The 26,941-nt window shown below is 42.1% G+C and overlaps 2 protein-coding genes across 5 annotated transcripts; both read right to left on the reverse strand.

The window, feature by feature from the left end:
• Positions 1-5,141: 5,141 nt before the first annotated feature.
• On the reverse strand, positions 5,142-5,892 carry LOC125518673 (cyclin-dependent kinase 11A-like). Its single transcript, XM_048683497.1, has 2 exons — positions 5,595-5,892; positions 5,142-5,516 (listed from the first exon to the last, which is right to left on the reverse strand). The coding sequence occupies exons 1-2, from the start codon at positions 5,808-5,810 to the stop codon at positions 5,142-5,144; spliced, it is 591 nt and encodes a 196-aa protein (XP_048539454.1). The 5' UTR covers positions 5,811-5,892.
• A 2,032-nt stretch (positions 5,893-7,924) lies between these two features.
• On the reverse strand, positions 7,925-26,609 carry LOC125522489 (achilleol B synthase-like). Of its 4 annotated transcripts, none has more exons than XM_048687547.1 (18): positions 26,308-26,609; positions 23,318-23,503; positions 22,707-22,796; positions 22,406-22,591; positions 21,658-21,742; positions 20,372-20,538; positions 19,570-19,758; positions 18,814-18,927; positions 17,021-17,143; positions 16,806-16,925; positions 16,381-16,479; positions 11,025-11,081; positions 10,670-10,716; positions 10,424-10,567; positions 10,164-10,341; positions 8,678-8,752; positions 8,492-8,575; positions 7,925-8,251 (listed from the first exon to the last, which is right to left on the reverse strand). In XM_048687547.1, exons 1-18 carry the CDS (start codon positions 26,503-26,505, stop codon positions 8,138-8,140), a joined length of 2,256 nt encoding a protein of 751 aa, XP_048543504.1. In that variant the 5' UTR covers positions 26,506-26,609; the 3' UTR covers positions 7,925-8,137. The 4 variants fall into 4 exon arrangements, with proteins under 4 accessions (XP_048543504.1, XP_048543507.1, XP_048543506.1 ...); XM_048687550.1 differs by lacking the exon at positions 26,308-26,609 and adding an exon at positions 23,849-24,063; XM_048687549.1 differs by lacking the exon at positions 26,308-26,609 and adding an exon at positions 23,831-24,063.
• Positions 26,610-26,941: the final 332 nt, after the last annotated feature.

Genomic DNA, 26,941 nt, shown 5'->3' on the forward strand with positions numbered 1-26,941 from the left:
TTTTTACAGGATATGAGCATCACCAACGAATTTCACTCTGCTTCTGGCCTAGGAGCGGGAAGCCTGGAGGTTGGGCAAGTTTTCCCAGATAAGAAGTCTGCTTACCAGGCAATGGGTAGCTATGCAATCGGCATCCACCGCCAGCATAGAGTGAAGCAGTCTGATAAAAAAGAGTTGAAGGTCATATGCATCCACACCGCGAAAGGTTGCCGCGGAAGAGTTCTCGCTAGACTGAAGCCTGGGGTATGTCAGTCATGGCATATCACAAAAATAGTGGAGCATACCTGTGAGCAAACTGGGACTCTTTCAGATCACTGCAATGTGACAGCAAAATTTGTGGCACAAACGATGAAAACAATTGTGCAGGGAAGTCTCAACATTAGTATTAGGGCTCTGCAAAAATATGCAGAGGATCTAATTGGATTCCCTGTTAGCTACAGCAAGGCTAAGCGTGCGAAGGAAAATATATTCAAGAACTTGTATGGTACCTATGAGGAGGCATATTCTTATGCCCCTAGAATGCTTCATCAAATAGCAAGTGCTAATAGGGGGACTCAAGTTTGGCGGAGAGAACGTCCAAACCCAATGAACCCGGATGAGCTAATCCTGGACCGCTTATTCTGGGCATTCGCCCAGACTATACAAGCCTTCAGGCACTGCCGCCTGGTATTATCTGTTGATGGTACCTTTCTCACTGGAAAGTACAAGGGCACACTATTGGTGGCGATTGCAGCAGATGCAAATAATCAGCTTCTTCCTATTGCATATGCATTGGTCGAGAGCGAGAACAAAGATAGCTGGTTGTGGTTCCTGAGCTGCGTGAAGATTGGTGTCGTGAAAGAGCGTAAAGGTGTTTGCATCATTTCTGATCGCAACACTGGATTATTAAGCGCTCTTGAAATAATTAAGGCATCGGAAGAAGAGTGGGGCTGGCCCGATCTAGAGGGAAGGTGGTGCATGAGGCATTTGGCAGCAAACTTTTACTCCAAATTCAAAAACAAGGATTGGTTCAAGTTATTCAAGAGGATGTGCATGCAAAAAACTGAAGCCAAAATGAACGCGATATGGGCAGGTATTAATGGTGAGATCGACCGCGCGGCCTTGCCGCGGAGAGAAGACCAGAGGGGTCGTAGGACGGCCATAAATTTGAGGCGGTGGATCACCGAGAATTGCCCTCATTTGGAGAAGTGGGCGCAGGCTCACGACACCGGGGCTCGGTATGGAATAATGACCAGCAACATGTCAGAGGTGTACAATGGTGTTCTTAAAGGGGTGCAAGCACTGCCTATCACAGCCCTAATGAAGAAACTTGGAACCGGACCCTGTCATACTTTGCAGACAGGGTCACCGTCGCCAAAGCACAAGTTGAATTGAACAAGCCATGGTCCGAGAAGATGCAAAGACATCTGGACGAGAAAGCAAAGAAGTCCCAAAGTCATGGCTGCAGGAAAGTGGACGCACTTAGGAATAAGTGGGAGGTCAATGTGCGAGCCAAGTACGTTAAGGGTCACCACAGAGGATCAAAAAAGCAAGCTGTCACCCTTGGCTCAACCTCCTGTGAGTGCACTTGTAACAAGCCCAAGCTTGAGGGCTACCCTTGCAGTCATGTGCTCCGGGCGGCTGCTGTTCAAAAAATCAGCGTCGAGCAATACATATCGCCGTACTTCAACATGTACAATCTGTACAACACTTGGAACGGTGAGTTCTGGGCTTGGGGCATTGATATGAACTACAAAATGTTGTGGCCAGATGGGCCGAAATGGGTTCCGAACACCGACTTGATGAGAACCGCAAAGGGACGACGTCAGTCTAGGCGTCATCGCAATGACATGGACCATAGCCAGATGGGAGAACCAAGGCGATGCCGTGTTTGCAGGTGTCCTGGACATTCACGCAAAGACTGCTCGTATCGAGCCAACAACAACGCATGATGTTGATATATATGTACTCGCCATGTCTATTTATATTTCTACCCGTTATGTGTACTTATATTAGTGCCTCGTAATTTATATTTGTATGTTTGTGTGCAGGTTATGGGTGAAGTGCCAGTGCTTTTGCAGGGGCCCCATGACGCCGGCCACCGTTGCCACCTATTTTTGAAACCAAATAGTAAGCATGATTATCGGCCTTTCAGACTTCGAACCATAAAGAAAACATGGCCAATACACAATCAATTCGTTGCTCACCTTGACGCTTATGGACTACAAGGTTTTGCTAGGCTCACATCATGCAACGACCAAGTATGTTCGGACCCATCCCTTTTGACATCCCTCGTTGACCGGTGGAGACCTGAAACCCACACCTTTCACTTTCGTTTTGGGGAGCTTACACCTACACTAAAAGATGTTTCTATGATCACTGCTCTACCAATTAGAGGTGAGCCGGTAGTCTCTCCACGAGTGTCTCCATCTTGGGCATTAGATATAGCAGCCTGTCTTGGGATGGAAATGCCAGAATCACAACGTTCTGGTAACCCTCGGGGCATCCCACTCGTCTGGCTTCGTGATAACTTTCTTAATTTTTCTAGCTTCGCCAATGAGGAGACGAGAAAAAGACATCTGTTTGCGTATTTGTTGTGGCTCCTTGGGAATCTATTTCCAACTTCACATGGGGACGTTGTTGTCCCTGGTCTCATCTACATTGCAGAGAATATGGTAGATGAACCTTTACCCGAGCAGCCAAAATACAGCTTCGGTTCTGCCATGCTATCTCATACATGCAGAGGCTTGTGTGATGCCATGCAAAAAACCTCTTTCGCACAAAAAGCTCCATTACTTTGTGTCGCCTATGAGTTTCTACAGTTGTGGTCCTGGGAATACCTCCCTGTAGGACGACCTCGTATAGTACAACCCATATACCCATACGACTTTAGCGAGGGTGCTTGCGCAACTATGGCCACCAGGTGGACAAAGGCACGGAAACGTTGGTCTCCAGATATTGCGAAAAATTGTTACCCTATGTACCACCAGCAGTTTGAGATACTTGATGAGGCAGAAGTCACATGGAACCCGTGGACTCAGGACCAGCTACAAATGGTCTTTGATGCTCGACACTTCACACCAGGCATGTTGACCGATAGTGCATTCTGGCTGACTCGCTGCAACTTATTGTTCCTGTGGTGTGTTGAGCCTTACAACCCAGAGCGTGTAATGAGACAGTTCGGTCTCTATCAAGAAATTCCACCACCTTTTCCCAGACGTATCGACGAGGAAACATATAAGTAAGATGTGACATCCCTAAATAGTTAGTGTCATTTTTAATTTACTAAACTCACACTTTGTTACATAATTTGCAGGCTAACCAATATGAGCAGGGGTTGGAGTTTATACGATTGGAGGGAAGAGAACATTGAATGGGTACACAAGTGGGAAAATGAAGCGCTAGCAGATATAGTGCATCAACTTAGGTATATTTTATGTACATTATTTTTTTACGATGATCATACGATGCGTGAAGATGCTTTGCTTTCATCACAACGGTTTATGTAATTATTTAATTTTGTAGACCGTACGATGGAAGTACAGATCAAGCGTACAAGCAGTGGTACTGCATGAACACACGTGCTAGCCTGGCCAGTCAGCCAGCTAATATACCAACACATCTCACACAAGAGGAGCAGGCGCGGAGACATGTTGAGCTGCATGCAGCTTACTATCATGACCAGATGGTAATCACTTGTAACTTTTTTAGGTCCATCATTTCATAATCATTTGAACTAAATAACATCCAAATATTGTTCAGCTTGAAAATGTCAATGAAGTAGGGCAGATGGCTACGGATAGCATGCCGGCCCAGGGCCCATATCGCAAGACATTCCAGAAACTTTTGCAACAATTCGTGGCAAAGAAGTTCAGATGCGGTAGAGGCGACGACGTTGTCACTGGAGCATACATGCCGGTAGCGAGGTCAGCCAGATCGAGTGCGGCGCAGTCGTCCAGACCGAGTGCGGCGCAGTCGTCCAGACCGAGCGAGGCGCGTACGAGCCATGAGCAATGGGGGGAGGGTTCGAGTACTAGAACGACATTGCCACGACATGACTCATCTCTGCCACTGCATCGCTCTTCTTCGATGCAGCTACGTCAGGGGCAGACATCTCAGGGGCATGGCACGGGCTTGGATTCGATGCCTGAGCAGTTTCTTTCCCCTAACCCATATGCGTACACAGGATATGATGCATACACCCAAGGTGAGGGATCTCAGCCGTATCTCTCCACGTGAGGGATCCCCATGCCCGAGGAGACTCGTGTACCAGATTTAAACCAGCACCACGTACAATGGCCAGACAGTATAGGAGAGGGATATGCTCAGGTAGTCATGTTTACATTTCAATGCATTTACAATGATATCATATATTATCCTCTAACAGTTTGTTTAAAATGTTTCTATGTGCAAGACACACCTGATGTTAATTGGGGCGATGAGAACACCCAACGCGGCGTCAACACAGGCCTCCGGGGAGCATCACATGATCATGGCGTCAACACAGGCCTCCGGGGAACATCACATGATCTTGGCGACCCGGTTACATCATTAGTTACAGAGTTTTTCGGAGGGGACATTATTGGCCCATCTTTTATCCCCGCGGAGTCACAACCATACGCCTACAATTACGCTTCAGGTTCGCAACAAGGATTCGCGACTCCACCACCTACGCAGGACTCGCAGACACATGAAGCCGAATTGGAGTACGGCCGCGGTCTTCGTGTGACCCGGCCACCTAATCACTTGTCGCCTTCCGGTCGTAAGGAAAGGCCAGGTGGTCGTCGTAAAGTAGGGTGATTCATCTATGCACGTGCGCGACCCATTGTACCGTTTAATTCAGATGTACTTGCATTATTAGTTTGTACTCTCTTATTGTAAGGCATTATGTTCTATCTTAATTTCATTTTATAGTTGTTGCACGATGTTCGATAATTAGTGGAGGGAAAGAAAATGCCACTACTTTATTCTAAAACTATATATTTTTTCCATCACGACAAGGTACAACTGAAAATAAGATATAACACGACAAGATACAACTGAAAATAAGATACATCGTAGAATTTAAATAAAGCTACATTTAACTACTGAAATGAAGCTACATTAAACTGCAGAAATAAAGATACAAATGATTGCGAAATTTAAAATACTACCACAGGAATCTACTGAGTCCAACGTGGATATTTTCCTTTTCCATCGCCACCTTCTTCTGCTGCCTTGGCCTGACGAGCCCTTTCTTTCTTTCTCTGCCTCTCCGTCTCACGAGCCTCCTTTCGCTGTCGTTCCTGCTCCTCCATGCGACGAGCCTCTTCCCTGTTTTTCTTTCCTAAATCCTGAAAAAACCGGTGTTGCTCCGCATAGTATTCTTTTAACTCTCTCTCTTGCTCTGCTTTCTCCTCAGCTTCCGCCTTCTCGCGTCGCTCTTCCGCATAGAAACTATTCCACGCACGGCGACTTCTTTCACGAATCTCAGTCACTGCCCAAGCCGGCATCTCCGTGTCAATCCAACGATAGTACATGCACAGAGGCGGAGGAGACTACAACGAAAAACCAGAATGTTATTAAAGAATCTATCAAAATACCAACAATATCTATTTGTGATGGTTAAAGCATACCGGAGGCTTGTCGTACTCTGAAATAGCTATGGGTGGATCTTCCTCATAATTGGCGCACATGAAAAACTTCATGCCCAACCAATCTGAAAAATCCGTAACCTCCTTCACTTTGCAAAGATCGCCACACCAACACCGCAGGACTGCCACCCCCGGAGGCAAACTTGCATTCTTCATTTTCCTCGGCCTAATGCTTTGATCCGAGCAAGGCAAACTCATACCGACTGAAAAAATGTGTTACACACTTTGCGCACTGCCGATTTCGAGGATGGCTGGACGAGAGCCTCGGTGTCTCCTTTTATAAGCTCAGACGATAAATGATGGCGGGAAAATTAAGCGGGGATATTTACGATCCCTGTAGTGTCGGCACAACAGCTTCCCGTAGGATTCCCAGTGCCATCGCATCCGCTGAGGCAAAAGAAGCAAAGGCAGGATTGGTTCCCGGGCGAAAGAACCAAAAGCGTCCATATTCCCGCGCGTCGGAGTCACAGCCGTCACTGTCGCGCCTCGGAATCAGCGCCATCTGCGCACTGTCGCGCGTGCAGCAGCACAGGACAGGCCGCCTCGGCAGGTGGCGGCGTGGCCCACCTGCTGGGCCCACGCGCAGCAGGCCTTGTCGGCCGGGTGGCGACAGCGGCAGCGGCGGCCGCCTCACCCGGTGGCTGCCGGGCCCACCTGGCGCGGCCCGTTCCGTCGCGGCACGCTGGCCTGTGTTGCCACCGTTCTGCCACGCGCGGCCACCTCCTGCAGTGGCGGCGGGGCCAGCCGCCTCATGGCGTGGCGGCAGGTGACACGTGTCGCCTGCCGCGCCTGCCGCCACTTGTGAGGGGGTTTCTTTTGTCAATTTCGTCCGCAGGGGGTCTCTTTTGTCAATTCCAGTCTCGCGAAAGCACAACCGTGCCTCTCACGAAAGAAAAAAAAACAAAAACGCGTATTTTTTTCCCTTTCCGAGAGGCACGGCCGTGACTTTCGCGTAAGCACAACCGTGCCTCTCGCGGAAGCAAAACCGTGACTCTCACGAAAGAAAAAAAATAGAAAACGTGTTTTGTTTTTTCCTTTCCGAGAGGCACGGCCGTGACTCTCGCGAAAGCACAACCGTGACTCTCGCGAAAGAAAAAAAATAGAAAACGCGTTTTTTTGTTTCCAAAAGGCACGGCCGTGACTCTCGATAAAGCACAATCGTGCCTCTCGCGGAAGAAAAACCGTGACTTTTGCGAAAAAAAGAAAACACGTATTTTCGCGAAAAAAAATTCAAATTTTTTTTATCAAAAAGCTAAGAAAGACCGGGGGAAAACCAAAACGTCGAAAAAAACCAAAAAAAGTTTAAAAAACCGAAAGTGCGTGCGGAAAAATTAAAAAAATAAAATTCAAAGGAAGCATCGAGAGCGCGACACGTGACGAATGGCTGAGAGCACGCTAAGTGGCGTTGATCGTTGCAAGGCTTCCGAAGAAGCGCTCGTTAACTAGTTGCTCCCGCCAAAGTTGCACGCTGCTTTCTTGCACCATTAATCACGAAGATAGGCTGCAGCACCACGGATCGGCAGCCCGATCGCTCTCACGACAGAAAATAAGTCACCGGGCGGCCGGCCTCACAGCCCAGTGCTTCAGAAGGCTCAGAAATAAGCCTGCGGAGCAGCGGCCCTTTTCATTTTGGTTCGACTTCGGCCGGTTTTGGTGAGCGAACAGGCGCAAATGAATGCTACGGGAGGATGGAATGATCTCACTCGTTTATACGCTTAATCGGACGGTTTAGGATCCCAAATCACTGTGGAGGCTCCTAATTAGCTGAGTTATACTGTTTAGTAATTTTGAGTACTAGCCTTTCACCATTCAGCCAATAAACCAGCAGTTTTATACAATGCTGGTCAAAAGAGAAATTAACATATTACTCCCTATGTTTCAAAATAACTGAAGTTGTCCTAGGTCAAACTTTTTTAAATTTGACCAAGTCTATAGAAAATTATGCTATAAGCAAATTTGGTATGAAAATATATTTCATCATGAATCTAATGAAGCAAATTTGGTGTTGTAGATGTTGATATATTTTTATATAGACTTGGTTAAACTTGAGGACAAACATAGAACTTCGCTTATTTTGGAATAGAGAGTGCAAGTAACTGAACCATAGACCGGTACTGAGCACAAGAATAAATAAATTTTCTAGTAGGAGCTAGCCAATATATTTGTGAAACAAATTTTGGTCAACGTCAGATACACCTCCCCTCCATCGCTCTTATATTTTACATTTAATTTTAATTCTGGCCAGTGAGCCCTGAGCCCCTGACCCCTGAAGGCGCTAGTTTGGGCCGTGATTAAAATCTTGATACCACACGGAGCAAAGTAATTGACATGCCATTGCAGTCCAAAACATAGATGTACAAACCATACTGGCGCTATTATGTTTGCATTACTCACTTTGGTTGTAAGTGTTATTGCAGTATGTGGTACACACATATATATAGTTTGGCTAAGGTCCTCCTTTTCGTTACAGGCACGACCACACCTAAACCTAAGAGCAGTGAAGTGACATATCATCGTCATCAGTTTCAGTTCTTCGCAAGCAGTCGACGACGAAACTCTCCAAGAGCCCAAATGGGGTATAAGTTGCGATAGTTGCCGTAATTAAAGTATATGGAGCAGTTGAAGCATCCAACGTGTTCCTGTCATCAAAGGTGAAAGTTCAGACTGCTTCAGGGCAGTAACCACCGCATGATACTGAAATATATGTATTAGTATAACAGGTCCAAGTGTGGCAGTGTTATCAGAGGATTTGACAGGATCATGGTAGGGTCTGTGCCATGAAAAGCATTATTCTGAAGATCGTATGATCCAGGTCATTATATGTATAAACTATTGATAGTGTACCCTACTTCTATAAGCCTAAATTTTGTAATACTTACTTGCTGGGGAAACTCTCCCGTCTCTAGTTGCATATTGATCAACTCTTTTGCAGCATGATATAGTGGCGTAGGATCTCGTTCAACCTGAATAGAATGACCATGATGATAACACATGAAAATTAGAACAGTTTAAAATGATATATTAGCTGCTTAGAGTCAATTCAAATGAACGAGGAACAAACATACCTGCCCAGCATAAATTAAAGCCAACATTGCCCAAGCAGTGTTCACAGCATGAGGACTAGTGGCCTCCACATAAGCCTGTCAAATAGCGGAAACCAGACTTACTTTCATTAAATTTGACTTAGAGGGACAATATAGCGATGGTTCAAAAGGAATAGCATTCCACAATTGTGAGTTATAGTGATGCTAATTGGATAAGCATTGTGCGATTAACTGTAGAGTCTAAGGAGGTGTTTGGTTCAACTATGTCAACGTAAACGGTACTGGAATCAGATCATGGGTGGTAACATGATCTGTTTCCGGAGGGGATCGCCCGGTATCGAGATTGACTTACCGTGGAACTCGATTACGGAGATTTGTTTGCTCTCAAAGTGAACCAAACAAAAGTTAACGGTATGAGGTTGCGCTGTAATCAGATGATGGCTGAAAATGTACGAACCAAACACCTCCTAAGAACTCAAGTTGGTATCTTGTAAAATGAGGGCTTTACAGTGAAACATCCAGGCTGGTAAGTTAAGCCTAATATCGACAACGAAATTAGAATATACATTTTTTTTGTCACCATTTTTCCCCTATCCTTATGCCATCACATCAACTGACATGACTAATTTCTCTGTTCAAGTGAAAACATCATTGTTAATTGATTATAGACGGATAATCAGTAAGAATATTATGTGTTGAAACTGGAATTCCTCTGAGAGCATAGGAGTTGTGGGGTGCTGAGTAAGGCATATAGCCATATACAACTAGTACCTACAAGTAAATAAAAATATGCACATAAACCATGACGAAACAACTAAGCAGGGTTCAAAAAGAGGCAGGCAGTTAAGCCCTAGGTGACCCCCTAGCTAATCTCATTTTAGGGCTCCTTTGATTTCGAGGATTTTCATAGAATTTTGGAGGATTAGAATCCTTAGAAATTTCCCATGCATACTGGGGTGGACCTTTGATGAGGTGGCATGTGTGGTGAGGTGGCATGTATGCATGTTGAGATAAATAAAATTAGTGGGGATCAACTAGGTATATAGGATTACTACTCAAGACTAGCTAGACGATATGAACAAACTGAGTCATGGGATGAAGCATAGCACAACTAATAAAGGCCGACCACCCAAGCCATCTTATAAGGCTGTGTTGCCCATCAGTTGGCCTTGCGTGTATAATGGACCTGGCACTGGAACAAGTGTTTAGTAGACCAAGAGTTCCACTGCAGACTATATTCCTATTGAAATTCCGATGAATGGTTTGAATTTCTGAACTCTTTGTGGATTTTGGGTTTGCAATAGTGAGCTGCAAGATATAACTACAGGTCACTGGTACTGGGAGAGTGGGATTCTAGTAAGATGACAATGCGGTTGAAAGATTTTTCACGGATAGGTAGAGAGCATCTTGTATCTGGCCTATCAAGCTAACAAGTATGCCAATCAAGCATGATCTTGCCAAACCCTAAACAGAGCGTGTATTTAATACAGAAAGAAGCAAGAATTACCTCAGTTTCACTAGAAAGATACGACTCTCCCCATCCACCTGTACTTCGTTGCTTTGACAACAGAAAATTGCATGCTTTCCTTATGGAAGAACTATTTTCGTAAGTTCTTCCAGAAGCAATCAATCCTTTTACACCAAAGAACGTCCCATAAGTGAAACATATACCCCAAGTGCCAAACCTGTTAGATGGTAAATAATCCAGTCAGTGACGCAAATTTTAGAAGGTCAAATAATTAACACCAAAAAAATAAAAATAGATACCATGAGCCATCCTTTCTTTGCTTGTCCTCAATGAACTTGGAAGCATTTTTAATACATTTTCCTATCTCTTCTTTGCGGTACCCTGGGTAAAGCTCTTTGAACATAATTAAGGCCTGAAGCACGGATGATGTACATTCGACAGATCTATCAATTAGTTGAAGGGCGTGAATTAGCACTTCAAGTATATGAAGAAAAACAGAGACAATGATATTTTCTGCAAGAAAGAAGATATATTTTCATCCTTACGGATAATCGACAATAATGTTCAGAAAACTTTCAGAAGGGTTGAGAACCTATTGCCAAAAACAATCCAGGTTAGTGTATGTATAGTCAGGAAAAATATGTTAAAACAACATTATCATTTGAACATTCTCGATAGATATATGATACACAGGAGGAATACCGATGAGCAAACAAAAGTCAAACAAAATGAAACCTGCAAATTGTGAATTTGCAATCTGAAATTGTTTGGCCTGACTGCAAGATTATTTTGTGTATGGTTTTTTAAACCGGTTTTTTAAACCTGATCACACGTAGAGTCCGCAAAAAATTGGCATACTTGGTTTTCCATACAATAGAAGTAAAACCGTGAAATACTCACCTCTAATAGAGATGTAGTTCTCTTACACTCATATGTAGAAAATGTGCCATCTTTATTCTTCAAAGGAGAAAAAAGTATGATCAGCGATAATTTATGTGAAAGGTTAGTCATTCTGGCAGATCAGATAAACCATAGATAAGAAATGCAAAACAGAAGTACAACTATTTCAGTAGAATAAGAAAATGGCGTTGTAAGACAGCGGAGAAACTTATAAAACATACATAAGTAGAAAAAACAGTTTCAGTAAATAATAATAATTTAAAGGGCTGATTATGATACATATGATCGTATTTTATGCAGTTGGCTATCTCCCCATCTGTACAAATGATTCATAATACAAACCAGAGTGCTGGATGCACAAAAATCCAGGGGAACCAAGCCTAGCATACAGTCGCAAAAAAAAAAGCAAACCAAAATGAATAAAACAATTAGCTGGCAGCTGATGTGGCGCTGACAGGGGCCCTGGAAGACCTTAGACACAGGAAGGCATAGGAGGCACTCTCATGGGACAGCTCTTGGATATGGGCTGTCTAAGCATCCTAGAGGGAAATCCCTAGAGGCATCAGACAAGTAGCCCAAGCCCAACTATCGCTATTGACCATTAGGTCCATCCCACGAGGCCAACACTGAAGACTCGACACCAAAGAGCGGCAATGATGTCAAGCAGACAGACCTTGATAATGATGATAGAATCAGAAAACAGTGATGTTTTGAAGAAGAGAAAACTCTACAATGAATTTGCCTCATACTGCAAGATAAGCATCTTGGACTATTAGGTGTATATTTTTATCAATGTTTGCTAGTATTAAAAATGTATTATTTTATCACTGACTTTATATTGATATTTGGAACCAACCTCAAAGTCATTGAGGAGGTTAAGACTTTTCTATCTCATAACTTTGAGATGAAAGATCTTGGTGTGGTTGATGTTATCTTGAACAAGCTATTTGAGATAATGAGGGTGGAATGACACTTTTGCAATCCCACCATGTTGAATATATTTTGAGTCGTTTTGGATATTCATACTGCAAACCTTCTCCAACACCATATGATCCTAGTGCGCAGATTTGAAAGTTCAAAGGCAGAACTAAAGATCAATTGTGATACTCTCAACTTATTTGTTCACTCATGTACCTAGCATGCGCTACGAGGCTTGACATCGCGTTTGCTGTAGCAAACTAAGCCGGTTTGTTTCCAATCTGGGTGATGTACATTGGCATGCTCATGAAAGAGTTATGCGCTATCTGAAAGGTACTGTGAGCCATGGACTTCCCTATAAAGGATAACCGACGTCACTTGAAGGGTATAGTGATGCGAATTGGACCTCTGACGCTGATGAGATGAAGGCCACAAGTGGATATGTGTTTACAGTTAATGGTGGCGCCGTTTCCTGGAAGTCTTGCAAGCAGATTATCTTAACGGAGTCGACAATGAAAGCGGAACTCGCAACATTAGACAAATCATGTACCGAAGCAAAATGGCTTCAAGAGCTTTTGATGGACTTGCAGTTGTTGAAAAATGATTTCCGGCTATCCTTATGAACTGTGACAATCAGAAAATAATTGTCAAGGCAAAAAGTTCAAAGGACAACATGCAATCTACAAAGCACATTAGGAGATTAAAATCTATCAAACATTTAAGAAACTCCGAAGTGATAGCGTTGGATTATATCCAGCCAGCTATGAATCTGGCAGATCCCTTCACAAATGGGCTATCATGAGTTGTGACAGAGAATGCATTGAGGGAGATGGGTATGAGACCCACATGAAGTAGGACTTGGGAAAACAAGCTACTGGTTAACTGAGGAGAGTAACTTTACTAACCCGCTCCGTTGGAGATGCGGTACTCTTGGAAACTGTATGGCAGGTTGACTTTTGTCTTAATGTGTTTAGAGGCTTGTATAAGCAAGATGCTATCCTACAGAGCAATCTTTGGAAGAACCCACCTATATGAGCCCGACTATTGGTCAGTCTATGAGATAGGGTGATCTCTAGTAAGCTCATGAATAGGGCAGATGTGTGACTAATATGCTCCACCTGCGGGGTTAGCCTTTGGCAGCCTAGTACCGGTAAGACAATGGGTGAAACTTCTTTACGCCAAACTGACATTTCAAGGCATAGTCCGTTATTCAGTTGTGGGGGAGTGTAGCTCTTTGCTCTAGGTGGATGTTCAACCTTAACTGGTCTCCACCGAAAATACCGATATATCAACAGAGGATAACACTATGAGCCATCAAGATCTGGTGGGGGGTTGTTGAAATATAGATGGTCTTTAGGCCCATAAAACAATTTCAGAAAAATCTCTCAGGGCCCATGTTCATGGTTGTGGGAAGTTTAGTCCCACCTTCGATCTAGAGGCAGGGTTGTGTGGTGGGACTAAACTTCCCACAACCATGTTCTGAATAATTCATGACATGGTTGTGGGAAGTTTAGTCCCACCTCACAAGTGGAGGAGAGTTGAGACCCCTTTATAAGAGTTTCTCTTCCACATGCTATTGGAGCTTGAGAAGAGTGGTATACGCGCGCTCCTCCTCCCACCCACCTTGCCACGCTATGCATTGTCCACGTGCACGTCATGTTTCATCAACAAGCCAAGCCAAGCTCAGACCTATGTCATGTGTGCGCTTAATTTTTGCCAGCCAGGAATGGATAATTAATTGGCAGTTAATTGCGAGTCATTAACGGACGCAATGAATTACGAGTCATTGACAAACGCACTAAGAATCCGAGATGTGGGATCGTGGGTTGTTGCCGACTCAGGCATTGGTCCAGCCCCACGCCTCCCTACCACGCCGCCTATATATTAGAGGTGTCGGCAACCCTAGCTGTCACCCAAATCATATCACATCTGCTCTACCGCCTCGCGCACAAACCCACCGTCATTCCACTCGGTGTTGCTGCTTCCGAGGATCCATCCTGTCCGTCGCGTGCATGGTTGTACGGGAGAGCGGGCCTCTGGAACCCCACCCTTTGTGATCTTGCATCGAGAGAAGGGCGATTAGGTTTTCGAGGAGCATCTCCTACATGACTGCTCGCTACTGTTCAACTTCGACTACGTCCTCGTCCTCCTCGACATCGCCATGAGTCAGACCAACAAAGCCAAGAAGAACACTGCTGAAGATGCTACTGCCGCCACCACGGCTTTGACCTAGCCCTGGAGGGTATAATTCATTTACCCCTCTCCTGTTTATTTATGTGTTGGCCGTACTGGTTATTTACGTAGAGGTTTCTGCTATATGCGTACTACATGCCTACCTGATAACATATCAGTATTGAGTTTAATACTATCAATGGCATGTTCATGATTTATTTATGGATTAAATCAATTAAAAATTGCTAATTTATCCAACACGAACGCGGGCGGGATCACACTAAGTCAGGGAAACAGACCAACTTCGATCTAGAGGCAGGGTTGTGTGGACGGGAGAGCATGTGGAGCCAGTGGTTGGTGCAGGGTATCAGACAAACAAGGAATGGTGGGTGGATGCATCTTGGTGCTGGGCGCCGGGAAGTGCTGGTGTAGGGCGCTGACGAAAACAGTGATCCAATTGGGAAGAAGCCTCATTGCTTTTTGTTGCCATGTGGTGTGGATCGATCTGAGAAGAGGGGATCAACAGAGACCAAAGGATGGGATCGAAATTGAGAATGAGACGAGGACAGTTGATTGGGGTTTCGATTAGGAGTAGATGAGGTGGGCTAGGTATCGATCTGGGAAAGCGATGTTTAGAAGGAGACCAAAATAACTAATTTATCAGAATTGGATGAGTTGTGCATCCAGTAAAAAAACTAGGCTCTGATATCATGTTAGAGGAGCAACTTATCTGTATTGGAGGGACTTGGAGTACAAGTAATGAAATCAGACTAATACAAGTATGTATAGAGACCTATACTACTACTAATACTACTAATACTCCTTAATAGTTTGTATTTAATCAATGTGTACATAGAATCAAAGATTAGATCTTGAATCTTGGTGGGTCATTAGTTCATGATACAAAATTACTTTGTGACATAAAAAAATTCAAGGTTGCTAGACATAGACGCTCTATCTTTTGTAGCTGAATGTTGGATCTAACAGTTTTGATTTATTTCATAGCATTAGGCATGAGTCACAGCCACACACCAGCTTTATTTAGACCACCACATAAGAGATGAACATAGTGGACTAGATTAGGTATCATTCGTCGAATATAGTCTTATCCATCTGCGCCAACGCCGGCTCTTGAGAAACTGCAGCCGCTCCTCGACCCCCAACCGCCGCCGCCACCGGAGCTCCACGGGGCAAAGCCCAGGTGGGGGATGATGGCGGCGACAGGGCCTTCCTCCGCCGTGGCTCCGGGATGCTGTTGCGGCGGAGATCTGCTTAGGTGCGTGCGGTGCGTCGTCCGACGTCGGCGGCACAGCGGTGAGGGCTCCTTCGCCGTCGATGGCTCACCCAGGCGGGGCGGTGGTGTGCCTCCGGTCATGCAGTTTCCTGGAGCAGACGTCTCCCATGGGCGTGCTGGATGACGGATGAGGTAGATCTGGTGGTCCAACCGGGGATGGGCGCGAATTTGCCAGAGAAAGCTTGGTTCAACCTCGGCCAGAATTGTCAACAGCGGCGCCCGCAGGCGTCGTTACCTCGTTGGAGGTGTTGTGCGGCGATTCGCAATCCTTGTGTGCCCCAGGGGAAACCGCAAATTCTGGCTTTCCAGATCGGATGATGGCGAGGTTCCTGCATCATCACCCCCATGAGAGCATCATCTTTGGGGTTGTAAAACGGCTGGAGGGACAAGTGTTTGGCTTCGTGGCTGGGCGCAGGTCTCCGTATGCTTCGCGTGCGGTGACTAAGTGGAGCAGCGTGCCATCTATAGTATTGACGATGGCAAGCCTTGGCGGCAAGGTGCATCGGGGTCTTGGCGCTGGATACCGTTTGATGGGCATGCGCAGGAGGCTGGTGTTGTCCGGCATCGTGGTGGCGTCGACGTTAGAAGGATCTGCCAAAATAAGTGCATTGATTGCTCCTGAAGATGGACTGCGGAAGAAGGCGGTGACGGATTCTACACGCTGAGGGTCTGCTAGACCGGTTGGTGCTCCCGGCTAGCCGGTGGGCGGCTTGTGAGGCCACCGGATTTCTTGGTGTGCGTGACACGAGATTAGGGCACATCATCAATCTTGTAGGTAGGGCGACATTTTTCGCCAGGAAGGTGACTTTGGGTATGTATTTATTTTGTAAGGCCTTGTTGAATAATGCAGTAAAGATGGCTGTGTGCATCGCTCGATGCAGAGGCCGGAGGTAATCCTCCTTTTCGAAAAAAGGTATCATTCGTCTATAGTACCTCACAGAATTGACAAAAGTAAATAGGTTAGAGTCATACCATAAAAGAAAGTAAGCAATCGACTGCATCATGCAACCTTTCTCCTTTTATGGGACCCCCCACAAGATTAGGAGAGATCTTCGACAACAACAACAATGCCTAAATAAGAGTATTAGAAAAAAAATAAAGTATGTAGGTAGTGACCTATCCATGTATTATAAAAGATTACAATTTGTGCAGAATGACGATAATATGTGTATAATGAGTTTTATGTGCATGAGTTTTAGCTCTGTTCTCCTTTCATGTGTGTAAACCATAATGCGTGCAAAACGCACCTAATTAAGTTGATTAGATCAATGTTCCAATTAGAATCAATGATGAAGTGCATATCAAAAAGTACTATGCTCGGTATATCAGTCTTTTAACAGCAAAGAACCTTCCACATTTCTAGATTAAAGGGAATATTAGAAGTAACTTGTCTTGACCTTAAGTGCTTCTGCAGTACAATCTGATACAGACCACCCGTTATCCGCTGTTGAAAGTGTCCATGAACCTTTTGACCTATGGCGGTAATAAGCTTCACTGTTAGGATGGTTCTCAAGAACCTTCCCGTACAAAAAAATGCATGTCAAAATTTAGTATGCAAATAAATATTATTTTGTTTACAGTATATATCGTTATGAGATAGAGAACATCGAACCTGTGAACTTTTAATGAACTCATGGGCTTTCCGAAGTGTTGGACCAAACTCATTGACAAGGTCTGTCGAGCAATATGCTTGAACAATAAAAGCAAGCTCCCAGCTTTGACAACCATCATAAACCTGTTGTAAAGAAAGTACGGGATAAAGGTGTCTGTAGTATACATGCGTCTTCACATTGCAAACAAGTACTTGATGCTTCTTGAAATTAAATAAAGAAAAACATGTATTCCACATGTGTATGTAATGCGGTTCTCTTGTCAAAGACAGGGAAAACATCACCATAGCTATATGGATATATCAACAAACAAATTAGTACAGCAAAATTTTGACAAGTCATTATCAAAAATAGTGTCACGTTTTTCTATCAAAACATAGGAATATATTGAGTTCACTGTAAAGTTCTGCCGCCTTTCTACTAGGAAGGTTACTGGGTAAGTTAAAACATCTTCTCGCATATGAATATGGGTGTATCTCATGGTAAAAGAATGTTGTCGTTCTAACTTCTAAGTGCATCTCATGATACTAAATAAAGTACATGCCAAATAATTATAATTATTATAAAGCTAGATTAATGAAACATAACTAAAAAATGTGTTGCTACATTGTTTGTGAAGTAGACAATCCAAATTACAATAGTATTTCCTATATGGGAACTTGTGTGGCATGAAGTCAATTCAATGCAAGTCAAGATGGGTCAACACAGCTAAGGAGTCAACAATTCAAGGAGAAAGTCAAAGAAATAAAAGAGAAGGTCAAAGGAATAGACCCAAGAAGAATGATATGGTACACTTTGTTTTTTATATGTATTGGTTGAGCTGTAGCCATGCGTTAACGTGCTTTTAGAAATACGGTTCCGTGTTTCTTTTTCATTTATTTTCTGTACTTTCTTTATTTTTAGTTCCTTTAATTGTTTCACTAGTTTTTCCAAAGATTCTGTATCAATGCTTTTATTTTTCTGTTATAATTTCCACCAACGTAATCTTTTGCTCTAGAGAATTTCTAGTTCAGCTTTTCTATTAGCTATCATAAATCGTCCACAAATAGTAATCCAGTACTTTCATTTTATTGTCCTTAGATAATTCAATTAACCTGTTTACCCGCATGCATGATGCTTTCCAACAAGACGTATTGTTTCTTATGTAGACAACTAGACATTTGTTAGAAAACAACCAAAGTATTGATTAATTATGTTTACAGAATCTGCAATATCCTAGTTCGTTTGTCAGTTAGTATGAACGCTACAGTTTAATTCCATGGTTTTCTTATATATTTTATCCCATATATACTAAAAAATACAAGCACATTGCTTGGGGACTAAATGACCATCTATTCAAATACTGAGCTGGATCAATTGGTACCTAGAAATCGTCCAACCTTGATCCACTCGGGGCATGCAAGACAATTCTTAGGCCGAGAGATAAATGGGCCTTGGAAGCAGTTTGGCCTAACTAGCGATCGAGAGGTTACGGGTTGCTCAAATGATGGAGAGGGGGTGGGGGTGAGTCGCGAACGAGGCGCCATCTTTCTGTGCAAATAATTAGGTCATGCTCCAACAAGAGGACTACTGATAGTATGTGACATTCTTTTCTCATAATTAGGTCTCACTGGTAACAAACTTTCAGGTGATACAAAATGCAGAAACAGATAATCTACCAGCAAGAGTAGGATCAACAAGATAACTAACTGAGCTATTTATTTAAAGGTTACTGATAATAGTCCTCAGCAACTCTGAACCATAAACAAGTGGAGTGAAGGACAAGTAGTGGACAAGATACACAAGATGGTGTTACCTGTGCTTTCATGCCATCTTCTGCAAGCCATAAATAGTCATAGATCCTTGGAAGATGCAACTTCAGTGCATCTGAATTTGGATCCTCGCTCCAACAACAAATCATATCTAGTGCCTAGCAATCAACAAGTGTTGTCAATGTGAAATGAATCAGATTGTGAGATTAATTGCAAGCAACTGTCAAGAAAATAAGAAAAATGGCAATGGGGTTATTTGGATGGTAAAATTGCTAATAGGGATGTTAACAAATGAATTTGACATGTATGAAGGGATAAGCTACAAATGTAATCACTTTCAGTTTCAGGGGCAGAGTTGTAGAGGCAGATCGGAATTGCCATACTCTACAGATACATGATGAAATAATACTAAACATCTGTAGTTCTATTCTCCCTTTGTACGCATATTTTTAGTACAGTAAATGTACCAAGGTTATTGTGTCATATGATTGCATAATGAGGGTGACAAAACATTATTGCAGTGAGTGTTTCATGTATCAGGACAGGTGCCACCTAGAACGTGTGGAGACAAACAGTATTGAGTATGAGGTTTTTCCCATAGATATTGTTAAGATTTCCAGAATATATATTGCAGGAAAATGGCATACGGACAGGCAAAGCCTTGCAGAGCATGCATGATATGAAAACAGTCCTATTTAATTCAGGCCTGGCCCCAAATATAAAGCTTGGTCCTTAGTAAAAGAATTAGGTCTGGCCCCAAACATCTTTCCTTAGAAAGCCACAACATCTGCTTCTGTTACCTTGTTAATCGGACATACGCCAATGTATTTAGTGCTTTCATCTTCATAATGTATATGTTTCATGAGGTTCTTCAGCGCTGTATCTCTCAACTTATTGATTGGCCAACAATTCAACACTGGCTCTACAAATTTATTAAGACAAGTCCAAATAACATTTTGCAGCAACGACCGTGGATAGCGAAGGTCTTCCTGCATGCAACAAATCATAACAGATAATCAAGCAGCAAAAGGCATATATTTAGACAAAGAAATTAAAAAACTGACATTTTAATCCAAGGAAAATAGTAAGGATTCTTAATGAGTAATAAAAAAACGGTGATCTTTCTTAGCAAAGTTTGATCAGCAGTTTCACCAGTTGTGTAGTGCTTCTTCAACATATGTTTACACATAGTCATATTTCTCAGAAGGTAATTGTTTTTTTTGTTTTCATGAAAACACTAGAGGTAATAATAGTAACAAAATTTGACTAAAAAAGAACGTAAACATGTAGTGTATACATACATATAATTTGCAAAGCTGAACTAAGCAACGAGCAATGAGGTAACGAGATACCCAATGTCATTCTAGTTGGAACTTACACATAATTGAACCATATTATGTCACATATATAACTAGAAGCCATTACATATACTGTTACTACTACTACTACATGAGAGATGGCAAACATAAATAAACAAAAGATGTAATTGGTAACTGGTTTGCACTTCGCAATATCATCTGTTTTCAACAAAAACGTACTATCCACTGTATTTGCTTCTAAAATAAGTTTTGCTTTTAGTGAAAGCAGTCTCACTAAACGAACCTTAGCACAAGTATCACGTGCTTTGTTCCAATCAATCTCGCTGTATGAAACACTATAGAGCTCCTCTCTTATTGCCACTATTGTTGGTGTAATTGGGCCAACAAACTTCTTACCGTAAAGATAAGACATTGGCATATAAACCAACCGGCAAAAGCACCAGAATCGTCCTGTGGAAGAGAAAGTTTACCTGAATAAGATGATTATAAAAACAAAACTCGACCAGCCAGGCAGTACACCCAGTGGCATTGTTTTAAAGAATAATGACTGCCGGTCACTCCGCGGTGCAGAATAAATTCCACCCCATGCGGGAGTTGAACCCTAGTGGGCGGGTCATTGGAGAACCCACACAAATCAAGCGATTCTCAAATGACCAACAACGATTCAAATGCATTTTTCATGATCCTCATTACTGAACTCTTTTTTATTTCCTGCCTTTTAGCCACGTAAACAATAAAACTTAACACCAAAATTTAATTTCACAGCTAAAAAGCATCTCCTGTTACTTATTAGTTTAGAACCATCATCACCCTATGCATGATACAAACTTATATCACTCCATTTTTGTTTACTCCACATATTAGCTTTGAGTGAAGCCAGACTTTGTAAAGTTTAACCAAGTTTATAGAAAACAATATGAACATTTACAACAACAAATTTGGTATTGTATATGTTAATTTTTTTCCAACAATTTGGTCAAAGTTTATAAAGTTTGACATCAGACAAAGCTAATATGTGGAATAAATAAAAACGGAGGGAGAATATTCATAATATTGCGAAAACAGATAAAGTTGTCTTGAATGATCGAGTACATTTCATAAAACTAAATGCAGAGTGTCAACATTATAAAACCTATGAAAATAGTTTAGCACTTGATAAACTACATTCCAATAAAATCCAACTTATTATTCTCTTTTTAATGAGTGGTATCCCACCAATCAGTGTCATTACAAAATGGATGCAATGGAGATTGAGCATATTAAAACATTTTCAGAACTTATTTACAGTTTACAAGCAAACGTAACTTTTGAAGTCTATCAAAATCAAATTTGTTTAATAGCCAATACATATACGCATGAACATGTCAATATGGTCACACATGTTATCAATAAAAACATGCATTTAGTGTAGGATTAGAAATGAGAAGAATAAAAAAGTTAGATAGTAAGGAGAAGGATAAAAAAAGTTACATAGTACGAGCAAATATGGCGTCCACTGCATTATTTTCGGGAGGGGCATTACATATTTCGAAGATCAATATTATTTACCCAAACAACATAAACAAGTACCTGGATGAATCGGAAGAAAATGCGGGACAAGCCATAACTCAGGAATGATCGAATTATTTCCAGACCATTCATATAAACCAACCACCTTCAGTAAAAAAAACATGAATAGCTTGCATTAACCCCTCCTTAGTCAAGAGATAACAATTTCTAGACAAGTAAATAACTGCAACTGGACTTTTGTCAACCAACATTTGATAATTCTAGGTTTCGGAGTTCAGACTAAACATATCCTAGAAACTGCAAAGCGAATATATTTTACTATGACTGCTTCCACTTTATTAAAGTGAAGATGAATAATATGCTAAAATCTACTCTAGTAATCGACATGGAAACAACAAGAAGTCATGGAAAGACATATTAATCTGAGGAAAAATATTAGCTTGGAAAAATACCATTCAATATCAAAGGTTTTAAGAAATTTAATCTGTTTGCTGAATTGTTAACAATCTAGCACATGCATAAATAAATTCATTTTAAAAAGCATTCTGTTTAAACTTCCCTTTAGGATTGTTCAAGCTAGTTAGGGAAAAGGAACCCCTTTATTTTCACACACGCAAGCATACATATATTCATTTTAAAAAGCATTCTGTTTAAACTTCACTTTAATATATTGGGGTTTGGCAGAGAATCCATGCGTTATACTAAAGAGTACCCAATTTTAGATCAAAGAACCCAGGCCCAAAGGAACCCCTTTTATTTTCACACACGCAAGCATACATATATAATTGTTTACATTTCCGTGGCATACCGAGAGCCATATCTTTCCCCATTGTGGTATTGCAGTTGCACTTCCACGCAATAGAATCCAAGCACGTCCCTTGGTTAAGGCATCATTTTCCACCTCGCCAAGAAGCCTTAAGGTAACATAGTTTAAGCATGATCCAAACATGGTGCTCGGACCCAACACTTGCGTGCCCCAACCACCATCTTCATTCTACACAGATTACATTGCACATAATTTTGTCATGGTTTTTTGTACCATCAAACAGTAATGCACATTTAGGATAAAGACTATTGGTAGTAAATAGCTGGAATCAAACTTTGCATGCCTGATGGTTGTAAATATAGCGACAAATCTCATGTCGATGTTCTGTTGATAGGACAGTATTGAGTGATCCAGTAACATGTAGAGCAAATATCTGCGAGAATCACCAAATGTTAGTTCAGACACCAACTATGTTACGCAACTATGTTACACAACCCTTGATAACTAATCCACGACTATCTACAAACCAACATCAAGTTGAACTGTCCAACATTTGAAACTATTAGATTATGCTGGTAAATAAAAAACTGATGTATATTGTGTATGGAGTAGTATAGGTTTCACTATAACTAGGTAGTTCTTAAGCACAACAAGAGGTAATCGAATGACAAACCTTCATAGCAAACGTAAATTAACTTTTACTATACAATTTCATTTGTCACTGAGGCACTGCATAGAAGTTACATAAAGGGCGGTAGACAGATACACCCAACTGTTGGGGAAAAGTTTAGTAAAAATTTACGTAACTACTCAAAACAAAATCATGTGTAAATAATCCGATTCACCATACAACAACAGAGTTTATGCTTTCTCCTAGCAATATCCACCAACAAAATATAAGTATATTCCAGGAAATAAAGGCAAATATAGTGTCATATGTAACAAAATGTATACCAAGATGGGCATAATGAACAAAATTCCACTGAAGTCCCCGGCCCAATGCCCATCATGTGCTTGTAGAGCAGAATGCTGGCTAAGGCATCGCCTCAATGATGTTAGTAAAGTCTCTTCTGTGACTTGTGCACTGTCTGCAAGCTTGATGGCTGGAAGGTCCACCTGAAGATGCTTTACTTTTGCATACTGCAATAGATAATAGTCCATGGTGAGAATTTTACGGTGGATGCTATAATTACTGAAGCCCACATTGCATCAGTAGAGCAATAAACTGAAATTTTTGTAAAGAAGTCTGAGCTCTGAAGATTGTCCACAATTGCGTGTACAGTAATATGTTGTTAAATTGCGTGTACAGTAATATGTCGTTAAATTACTCCACGTGCTATATCACTGGACAACACCACGTGCTATGTGTAAGATGGTGTCTCTGCTTCATTGGTAAGGACCCTGAACAGAGTTAATTAAGAGGGGAAAAGGGAACACCTCCAGAGATCAGAGAGCGAAATGCGATACCTGGCCCAGCAAGCTCACCGGGACACAGTAAGTAGTGCAGCTTGGCCGCCGCCCGGATGGCTTTCATCGCAGTCGGGAGATCCGCGTCGGCGGCGGCGGCGGCTGGGTTGTGGCACGGGCGGTGGCAAGGGGGACGACTGCCGTGGCGTGGGGGTGAAGCGCAGAAACCGCATCTGTAGGGTGGTGGGCTCGGGAGGTGGACCGCGAGATACCAGTACATGCGAAAGACAGTGGGCCGCATGGCCGCATCCCAGTGCTCGCTAGCTGACGCGAATCTTATAGGATAGGATTGGCAAACGAAAAATTCAAAGCCTTTTAGTTTGTAGGAATGGATTCCTATTTTTATATAGGATAGAAATCAATCTTTGTATTTTAAAGAAAATAAATATTAATTTAGACTCAATGGAAAAAAAAACTGTCCTATGCGCCAAATTACATGCATGTCATATCACTTTCTATGATTTTTCTATTTATATAAAATTTCTATCCTATAAACCAAAGAAGGCTTGAAAGAATTTCATATTCCTCCACACAAAAAAAATATGATTTCCCCCCAAAAAATAGTTTCTTATTACAGACCTTTCTTAATATTCTCCATGAGAATTTGGGTGCAAGAACTCCTTCTTTCCATTCTCCAATATTTTCTTCTTCACTAGCTCGCATGTGAGAAGTTAGTTCGGACTTCCATGTGATTATCTAGGGACTGGTTTGCTCCTCAGATTTCTTGTGCTTTCCAATATTTTGTTTTACAACACTATAATTGTCCATGTGCTGCAACATGGACATAAATATTCTAGTAGGTTAGCTCGTGATTTAGTAGTATGATTGTGTAAAAAATAAATACTCCCTATGATTCATATTAATTGTTGCTGCTTTAGTACAATTTTATACGCTGCTTTGGTACAATTTATTAATATGGATTGGAGGGAGTATAATTTTACTATTTGATAAACACTTATTTGGTAATTATTTTTTGGCTTACCAAAGAAAACATTTGGTAAGTCAATAAAAGGTGAGACAATTGAGGCGTATTTTAGGGAAAATTGGTGGAAAAACCAGCGATGAGAGAAAATTTCAAAACATGGAGAGGGAGGGGGGCATATGCAAAGTTTGAACGAAGGACGAACAGACAACATAACCTTATATTTTCCTAGGTAGGAGATTTTTTTTCTTTCTTGAATATGCTTTCTTTGTTAGTTTGACTGGGAGATCTACTAAATGATCATATATTTTATGATAAAGATAATATACTAATATCGAGTAAGTTACGTCAAGATAATGAGGATGCACACAAGAAATCTAATATAAAAATAAGAAGAAAAAACAACTGACAGAACAACTGCAACAACAACAAGGTAACTAAAATATTGCCCAGCATATTATGTGCTTCCTAATTCTAACTACTCTATCTGTTCCCAAATATAAGTCTTTTTAGAGATTCCAACAAGTGACTACATACGGAGCAAAATGAATGAACCTATACTTTAAAATATGTCTACATACATCCGTATGTTGTCGTCCATTTGAAATGTCTAAAAAGACTTATATTTAGGAACGGAGGGAGTACTAGCATCTAATTTTACCATGATGTGGATAGGAGAAGCTATGCACGGGGCAAACTATGGAGTTGATTCCTTGATGCCTTCCCAACACGGCCAAGAGTCACAATGAATGCAAATGTCCGTAAGGCAAGCTAGACTAGGAGCCCCATCACTAGCTGCCAAGTGTACCAAGCTGCTACAATGGTCATATTCATTTTTAGTTTTCATTATTTGTTTAGATCTTGATAACTATGTAGGTATGAAGGTTGATTTATTCATATGAGATTACTTATGTCACATCACTATATTTAGTAGAAAACTTGATCGCATCATTCACCTTTTGTTGTTTTCATAATTATAATCCAAGTATTGTGTCCATGAGAACTTTTTAATCTTAAGATCATATATCTAACAAAGTTACTCAATTTATTTATTATCATTTTGTAGCACTAAGAGTTACCGCAACAACGTGCGGGGTATTATCTAGTTAACAACGTTCATGACACCCTAGCTATATATAAGGACCTTTGTTTTTCATGGATTTTATGTAAAAATAATTTAACCATAAACATCACAAAAGGAAAAAATGAGAATACAAAAAAAGAAGATGGATAGAAAATTCGTCCCAACTCACGAGAACCATAGCAGGAAAGTGTCATTCTGCGTGCAATCTCATATGCTCCTGCCATGAAAGCAGAGAGAGAGCGCGTCCATCTAGGATATGTAGGCCAATTTAATGCCCAATCATCCATTTTCGATGCAATTGTGTCTATATTTAGGTTACTATATATGCATATAGTTTATGTCGTTTTCGATTTGATATGGTTGCAAAATGATATGAGTGGTCTCACCGTCTCAGGTCTGCTATGGATATACATGTGCACCCATGCATATAGTTTGGCATCACGACATGCAGGATCATCTACGTATATATACCTGCATGCGCATCAGAAGATCCTGCGACTCCTTCTTCTCGAAACGGCGGTCCGTGAACTCCCGGCGCACCCTCTCCACCTCGGCGCGCTCCTCCGGCGTGCCGTAGTCGGGGTCGAACTCCCACACTGCCCTGCCGAGGAAGTTGTTCACCGACCGCAACCACGGGCCGCCGCCCTCGGACACCTTCAGCCTCCACATATCTCTCTCTCTCTCTCTCTCTCTCTGGACAGGCGGTGAGCTGAGCTAGTAACTCACGATCGCTAGCCCCAAACACTTTACACCTCTGCGGCTATGGACGGAGAGCCAAGCCTGTGGGATTTTATACGGGCAGGCGCCGGACGGTGAAATGAAGCTGCCTCCTGCCTGCCACCTAACTCGATGAAGTGATGTGATGGCCCGGAGAACCATGCACAGGACATAAGGGGATTTATTGGGCACGCATTATTTGATGCCGTGGGCACGCTTGAATAACAAAGGATGTCCAAAACTGGCTGTTACCGTGTCGCGCTCTGAGGCGAGTGCTACAGGGCCGGGGTTTGATCACCTGCCGTTGCACTGTAGGTTTGCGGTGCGGCAGCCCAGTTCTGATGAGGTCGACACGCATGGATTTGCCCTGAATATAATCCACAACCTG

The sequence above is a fragment of the Triticum urartu genome, chromosome 7 (assembly GCF_003073215.2).
Source record: "Triticum urartu cultivar G1812 chromosome 7, Tu2.1, whole genome shotgun sequence".
Classification (NCBI taxonomy): domain Eukaryota; kingdom Viridiplantae; phylum Streptophyta; class Magnoliopsida; order Poales; family Poaceae; genus Triticum; species Triticum urartu.